Here is an 8030-nt window from a genome sequence, read left to right as displayed (position 1 = left end):
GGGGGGGCATCCGTGGTGGAAAGTTTTCCGTGCCGCGGGTTTGCAGCCTTTTGTCTCCCTGTCTGATTAATTAGCCACCTGCCCTGCTCTTATATTAGCTGGGCGCCGAACCCATGACAACTTGTGCACTCCTATGGAAGTGATTATAAAGCGCCGGCTGACTGACTGGTCGTGCCTTTCCATTAGCGCGATATGCACCGGGACCGGCTCTGGGGGGACGAGCGCCGTTAGTCTAATTGGCGCCGCCCTCGCGCCCCACCTGGCCCCACCGCGCCCCACCTGGCCCCACAATCGGCCCACCGACCCATGCCCTCGTGTCCCACGCAGCACCCCGTCATCCGGAAGCTGATAGGGATCGGCGGTTCCCAAAGGAACATGCCATGAAATAATAATTGGCTACCACACTCAGCAATAGCAAAGCCGAGCAAAGTCCATTACTGCAGCGACCAAAACAGTTTCGCGTGTCTGCCCGTTTGTCAAAGATGGATAGAAAGGAAAATGAAGGAGCGAGGTGCAGCCGCTCAGTGGTATGTTGGAGCGGGGGCCGGGCCGGGCCACCGGGCTGTCGTGAGCTAACTAATCATTAATGCACAGTGCAGGGCGCAGCTCAAGCGGGCGCTGCGGTGGGGAACCGAGCAACCGCGAAACCTCCACCACCACACGACGCGAAATCAAGCATCCCCTCCACCCGCACGTCGTCTAACCCTCCTGGCCTCTCTCTGCCTTACAGGGAGTACCCATGCGACCACTACACCGCCGTCATCAACGTCACCCTGATGAACACAGGCTGCCCGCGGACGCTGGTGCACGAGACGGCGCTGCAGCTGCTGCAGGTGCTGGACAAGCGCTTCTTCGGCTCCGTGGGACCGCTCACCACTGACGGCGAGACAGGTGAGTCGAAGACCCGAGCTGTTTCATTCCAGCATTGTTCTAGACTTAAAATAGTCCGGATACCAAAAAATAACGACAAACAAGAAAACTATTGCGAGGTGTGGCTTAAATGGAAGTCTGTCAAAGGAAACTGATTCTTGTGTCCATCATATCTATTATTGGTGGAACAGGAGATTCTGGGAACCCCCCCTATTTTCTACGGGGTGAATCCCATCTTTTCCAGCCTAGAGCTCATCCATATTTTCTGTAAGCTCAGCGCTGGCGGTTCACTGTGGGCAGAGGTGCACTAGCTCCCCCCTGCCCGCCCTGCTCAGGTATTGATGCTCCTGGACATTGTCCGCCCCGCTCTCCCGCCCGCCCCTCATCACGTCGCGGCGCGTCGCGGCTTACAGCCCCCAGGGGAGCTGGGCAGCTGGGCCGTGCTGCCAACCAATCTACACCGTGCGCTCGTGCTCTGTGGCGGCCCGCCTACTATGTAGTAAAAGGAATTGGCGAATAGGTGCACATCGTGCAGCACATGGTGCAGCACATGGTGCAGCACATGGTGCAGCACATGGTGCAGCACATGGTGCAGCACATGGTGCAGCACATGGTGCAGCACATTACGCAGCACATTGCGCAGCACATTGCGCAGCACATTGCGCAGCACATCGTGCAGCACATCGTGCAGCACATCGTGCAGCATATCGTGCAGCACGTCGTGCAGCATATCGTGCAGCACATCGTGCAGCACATCGTGTCGCTCGTCGTACCGCAGAACGTGGGTGATAGGTCAGGCCTTCTGTCGGTGAGGCTCCTGGGGGCGGCCAACTCAGCAGCGCAGGAGGGCAGAGCAAAATTTATCCACACTTTCCATTGTTTGTCGGTTTGTCGCTGTTATCTCTACACTTGCACAGTGCAGGAATTTCTATCAACTTACTGCACACGTTCTGTAGAATTGTGTTACAAGTCATGATCACTTTCTTAGTAGACTCTTTTTATCGTTATGGAAAACTACTTGCCACTGAAAAATGATCAAGTTGAATAATGCCCGAGCATTTTTCTTTCTTTAATCTTGTGTCGGGTAGTTGTGGAAGTGTGCACCTCTCCTGTTGAACACTTCTTTAGATCAAACTCTCTCCGTGAGGGTAGTGTGAAACAGATGATTTACACACCTACAAGAACACTCATACGTAGTTTAACACACTTACAAGTGTACCATTACTGAATTTAACATTTCCAAGTATATTTGACATGCAGTTGCACACCTAGTTTATCAGTGTGCTAATCGGTGCCTATACCTGTAGCGGTGACGTGCCGCGGCGCGCCCAGGCCCAGGTGGCTGGAAATGATTCCGCCTGGCTTTGTCAGCGGGGTGGCGGGCGCGCCTCGCTGCCCGCCGTACACGCCCAGCCGCACATACACGGACCTCCATTTTCCGTCTCACTGACTGACCTGGTGACGCAATCTCCTCCTCGCCCGTGCTGTTGCGGCCTACCCCGGTGTGCATATATTTTCGATATTTCATTCCCGGCGCTCACCCCCCTCCCCCCCGGCTGGTGCTAAAATACCCCCGCGATCGAGGAAAGCTCAAGTAGTGGGGCAGATATTATTGCTTCGAAATCAGGTGAGCGGCGACTTTTGTTATTTTCGTGAGAAATATTATTACCTCCTTCCTCACGGCTCCCACCCCCCTCCGGGTCTGTTCGGGTGCGGCCCACCGCTGCTCTCGCCGGCTCTCCAGCGGGGGGTGGTGGCGTCGTGCCTCGTTCTGCCGGGAAGTGCTCGGACAACAAGTTTCTTGTTCTGCCACGCTGTCTGCACACGGCTGCCGGGGAGGCCCACTCTCCTCCACCTCTCCTCATACTGCTAATGGATGCGGTCAGACGGAGCGCGTGGGGTCCTCATTAGAGGGGCGTGCATTGCGCGCCGCGCGGGGCGGCACAGGGCAGCCGCAGGGCAGGCGCTGAGCTCGCTCTTCTGCTGAGCCCCCTGTTCTATCAGATCAGTGATGGAGAGCCCCGGGGCTGTGTGTCCACAAGGTCGTGCCGCTCCTTGCTCTGTCCCGGCCGCTCCACGCGGTAATAACAAATTATGTCTGAACTCCCATAAGTCAAGGAAACCAGGTCGCTATCTCAGTTCCTTTTCGAGTTATCGTGCATACAGACAGACAAACAAACAGAATGAAACTTTTTAGGTCAGTAGAGTAATGGGCCTAGCTATTTGCTCAGCCACTAACTCTTCAAGTGCAGAATTTGAAAAAAATATCGGTAATAGTATAGTAAAGTGACTAAGCGCTTTCGCGTCACACTTTTAATAGATTGCGATCGCCATATCCTTTCTGTCGACCGTCACGTCCCCAGCGGGTCCGCGGCTGAGGTGCGATCACAAGCACACAACTGTCTCCATTCCACTCCCCTCCCTTCCTTGCTCACCACCCGCTCCCCTCCCCCTCCCTTCACTTCCCCACCACCTCCGTCTCCTTTCCTGCGGCCACGTCGAGCACTGCTCACCAGAGGCGGAAGGCGGACCGAGTTTTGTTTCTCTCACGTTCCGTCCGTACGTCCTCTGGCGTCATTGTCGCGAGACGCGCAATCAGCGAGCTCTCTCGCTCTCTTTTTTTGCCTGGTTCTCCCCTGCCCTTCTCTGTTCCCTTCCCTCTGTTTCTCCTGTCGAGGCGACCCTATACGCTCTGAGGTAGCGACTCTCTCTCTAGCTTGCTCCCTTTTCCGACCAGCTGAAACTGTCTCCATCGCGGCGTCCCTTGCACACAGAAAATGGCTCCTTTGATCCGTCATAATTGACTTCGCTGTACTGGCAGTGCATTCGTGTCAAAGGCGAACAAACTTTATCGATCAAAAGAGGTGAATTTCCGTGCATGTGCGCTTATTTGGAGTGAAAATAATTTGTAATTAACCTCCGTTAAATTTTAAGTGCTTTGATAATTTAAAGGCACTGGCTCTAAGTATATGTTTTATCCTTTCTATAAACGAGGGTACGACGTGCACGATAAAAACAACGCCGTAGTTTTTTACCAAGCAGTTTTGGGGCCTTCTACTTTTCCATCAGAGATGCTTGGCCGCTTGAAAACCAAGACGTCGTTTTCTAACGTAGCTGTAGGGGCCAATGCTAATGGCTGGTTAGGGAAAACCACAAGACTGTTGTTCGCAAATCTGAGTTGCGTAATGCGTTCAAGGAAGAACGGGAAGAACTGCTGCGAGTACTACTAGAGACGCGATGTGACCGTCGGGTACCTTCCCTGCCGATGCAATACTATCATGCGCTGTCGGCCGGTCCAGAGCGCCTGTGATGCGCGGGATAGGCCGCCCGCCCCGTGGGCGGACCCCGCGGGCCGGTCTACCTCGTCGTGTTGCAGGGGCGCCACGCGGCTTGAAGGCTGGTGGAAAGCAAACGAACTAAACTCGCATATTCAAGCTGACGGCTTGCTGACGGCTTGCTGACGGCTTGCTGACCGCTTGCTGACCGCTTGCTGACCGCTTGCTGACCGCTTGCTGACCGCTTGCTGACGGCTTGCTGACCGCTTGCTGACCGCCTGCTGTCAACTTGCCGATCGCTTGCTGACCGCCTGCTTGCTTTCTGAGCGCTGCTGATCGACTGCCTCCCTCCCGTAACGTGTGTCGGGTGTCGGGGCTACGAAACAGCAGTATCCGGATTTGCCTACTCGGTGCATCCGGAAGGAAGGCGCTATGGCCCCTAGGGCTGGCAAACCCGCAACATTGTTCTGTCGTAGCCCTGACACCCGGTACTGTTAGACCCGTCCAACTCCAACTGACTGATCGTGGCAGTTTCCTCTGCGGAGCGCCTGCGGTGCGCAGCCTGGGCCGCTCGCCGGGCCGCTCTGTCGCGCGGGCTTGCCGCCCGCTTCAGGTCAGGTCTGCCTCGGCCTCGCTGCTGAGGCACCCGAGCCCTTATGGCTGCCCCTGCCTTGGATTCTGCCCTTGCTCTGCGAGCGGCCCCGCGCTGGTGCCGCTGTCTGCTCATCTTATCTGCGGATACACAAATGTTTGTGAGTCCGTCCTAAGCTAACGGTGAGTGGGCGCGGGCCGTGCTGTTTGGGGCAGCAGTCGCAGCGTCTTGGCTGGGTCGTAGGAGCGGGTGCGGAGCGCACGCCCAAAACCTTTGCAAAGGCCCTTGTAAAGTTTAACATGAAAATATTTAAAGAATTCTTTCCAAGAAAGCTTACAAACAGTAACTTCCGCAATTATAAATGAAAGATTTTTGTGTGACAAAGTGTTGGGGTAATTATTATTGAGCCGAATTCCGCTTCGCAAGGTCTTTTACTGCGCGAGGTGGAATTGGGCGCGAATGCCACGACCGCTTTGGCATGATTTCCTCCTTCGGCTTTGTTTGCAGCCGATTGCACCCGCTGTTTGTCTGCCCCGGACGCAAGCCACTGTCAAATAAACCGTTGCAAAAAAAATGTGTAGCGACTACGCGGAAAGCCCCGTACGTTTTATGGAGCGGATATCATTAGCTGATATCGTTCACGTCAGAATTGTTAGTAATTTGTTGTCAGTGCCTGTAGCAGAAGGAAGGATTGGCCAGGTTGTGCCCGGCGCGGTGCGGAGTAAAGTGTTGCGGTCGGATTGTGGGTGCGCACGGAGGCTAATGAAACCGCGACGGGCCGGTGTGTGTGTGTGTGTGTGTGTGTGTGTGTGTGCGTGTCCAGGGGCCGGGTAAACACATAGTCTCTCTCTATCTCTCTCTCTTCCCACAGTCACTCTCTAGGCTTTCACTCACAGTGCACCACAACACGTACACTATTGTCAGCCAACAGAGGGCGTTCTTAACCTGAGTAGTGCCGCCGAGTAACAGATGTGAGAGAGTTACTCTCTTTCTCTTGGCAGTATCGCCAACTCGAGCCATTCGTCTGGGAAGATGTTTCTTAGGTTTGCCGTTGCACTGTTTTGTTGCCAGCTTGTACTTAAATCGCCTTCTCAAATATCAGCGAGGTATGAAACAGCCATCCTTTGTTGTGACTTTCGGCGGGTATGCGGTACTGACGTTACGGAGGCGATTTACTCGGCATAATAAAGCCTGAGAGCCAGGCGCCTCAGGTGGTGGAGAGGGAGGAGGAGGGGGGGGGGGGGCAGCCAGGATGGATGTGGACAGGTGGTTGGTCCCGAGGTCAGTGACTGGCCAGACAAACCGCTTACTCATCATTCCAGAGCGGGTGGGTCGTGACGGGGCGTGACGGGCGCACCGGGCCCTACACACTGGCGCTTAATCTTACAGTCTGCCTCCCGAGCCACGCGCTTCGCCTCGAATTAAGCGCCTGCCAGCCAACCAGTGAAACACTTGAAATCCAATCACGCTCCTCCCCCTTCCCTAACCCTATACACCCTATACACCCTATACCCTTCCCTTCCCCACACCTCTTAGCCTACCGTTTCCCCCCTGTCCTCGTTATGCCCCGAGATGGCTTCTGTTCCCGCTTGCGCTGTAGTGTATCCACAGCAGCCTATACGCCTCCTTTACGTGCCGGTAGGAAAAAGGAGAGGAAGGGGGTGGGTAGGGGGGGCTCTGTATATGTCGTTACTCACGTGCAACCCATAACGGCCATCTAAAAGCGGGTAGAGGGTTGGGGGAAGCTTTAGTCGGGTGGAGGGGGTTGGGATGATATGCGTCCCGATCCGCGTCACAAGAGCTACTACTTTGGTCCCTGGCAGAGCGAGTCTTTGGTTGTCGTCATGAACCGCGAGCCTATAGTTGCCACCCGCGAAGCCGGCCCTCCGCGACCGAACCTTTGAGGCCAAACTGTTTAGTGGACTGAACTGAGGGGTGACCGTTGCTGTGCAGAGGGCACATTGGCAACACCGACATTAGCTGTGTATTGCTGCGGGGGAAACCGCAAGCCGCTTTTGTAGCTGCAGAGAAGGAAAAGTGCGCTAAAAAAAGGAAGAATTAAATAATTAATACCAAGAATTTTGCGTTGTAATTTTTAAAAAATAACCCGCATGTTTTCAGTTTTCTTTTCCTGTTTTTACTTTGTCTCAATCCAGTTTTTCTTTCAAGTCTGTTGACGTCGAGGGTCCACCTGATCTCTAAACTCGGTCGTCAAGGACCCCTCCCTTGCCCCACTTTGCAGAGTATTTTAATGCGGAGGAAGTGTAGCAAATGGAAAGGCCTTCGCGCTCTGGTGTCGCCGCGCTTGCCATGGAAATGAGTGGTACGGCCAGAGTTCTGAAATTTTAGGATTGGAGTTGGAAAGTGAGAAAGGGAAAGAAGGGAGCGGCGAGGAGGAAAGGGGGGGGGGGAAAGTCTTGTTGTGTTTGATAGCGCTGCCCGCAGCTGCTGCTGCCGATGGTATGTCTTTCCCTTTATTCTCCATATCGGTCTGCTCTGTGAGCCGCCAGAGGGATTCCCTTGCGCCCTCCAAAGCGTACTGTAAATAATGAGCCGCAGAGTCACTTATTGTTTTTGTTTTGTGAGCGGTGAATAATGACCGGCCGTGATCCCGGACGATAACAAATCGGCCGCACTCGATCAACCACCTGTGCAGAAGTGGCGCCGAGCAAGCCAAAGAATCACGACGACGTTCAATTACAATTAGGGCGAACCGTGGGGAACGACTTACTTTTGACCTCTTTTCGTCCCCAAGCTGTCTGCCAGCAGTGAGGAATGAAAATGAATTCGAAGTCGTTATGTGTGTAGAGAACGAGACGGACAAATCATCCTTCATCATCAAAAGTTAACTAAGGTTATGCGGACAAAATTTTTGCGTCCCTTTTTGTCTTTTACCCCCCAAGCTGTCAGCCAGCAAGGTATGAAAAAAAATGAACCCAATGTCGCTCTGTGTAGAGAACGAAACGGGCAAATTATCCTTCACCATCACAAGTTAACTAGGTTACGAGGACGAATTTTTTGCGTCCGTTATTGTTAATGATGAACGTGGAGGAGTAGGCGATGGAGGGAGAGTGTCTCGGTGGTGGGCGGGGCGGGGCGGCATGGGGTGGGGCGGTGCGGGTTGAGCCTCAGCAGAGCGCGACCACCGCACTTGTCCATTACACGCCATCGCATTTGGTGCAGCGGTGGCGGTACCAAATTAGTTCTGCCCGCTCAAACTGTAATTGAGTCATTTAACACATTCCAGTGTGGGCTCGACGGAATATAATGAGTGAGAGAGAGAGAGAGAGAGA

At 54.2% G+C, this 8030-nt stretch overlaps 1 protein-coding gene across 1 annotated transcript in view; it reads left to right on the top strand.

The window, feature by feature from the left end:
- The first annotated feature begins 498 nt into the window (after positions 1-498).
- Positions 499-8030, top strand: part of LOC127749107 (protein furry-like) — an 88976-nt gene continuing 81444 nt past the window's right edge. The window contains exons 1-2 of the mRNA XM_052265889.1: positions 499-527; positions 731-891. Of these exons, the coding sequence (XP_052121849.1) occupies positions 499-527; positions 731-891 (190 nt within the window). The remainder of the gene's footprint in view (positions 528-730; positions 892-8030) is intronic.

The sequence above is a fragment of the Frankliniella occidentalis genome, unplaced genomic scaffold (assembly GCF_000697945.3).
Source record: "Frankliniella occidentalis isolate FOCC.00 unplaced genomic scaffold, Focc_3.1 Scaffold32, whole genome shotgun sequence".
NCBI classification, from domain to species: Eukaryota; Metazoa; Arthropoda; class Insecta; order Thysanoptera; family Thripidae; genus Frankliniella; species Frankliniella occidentalis.
Note: the sequence above shows the minus strand (reverse complement) of the source record. Positions and strands in the feature narration are given on the sequence as shown.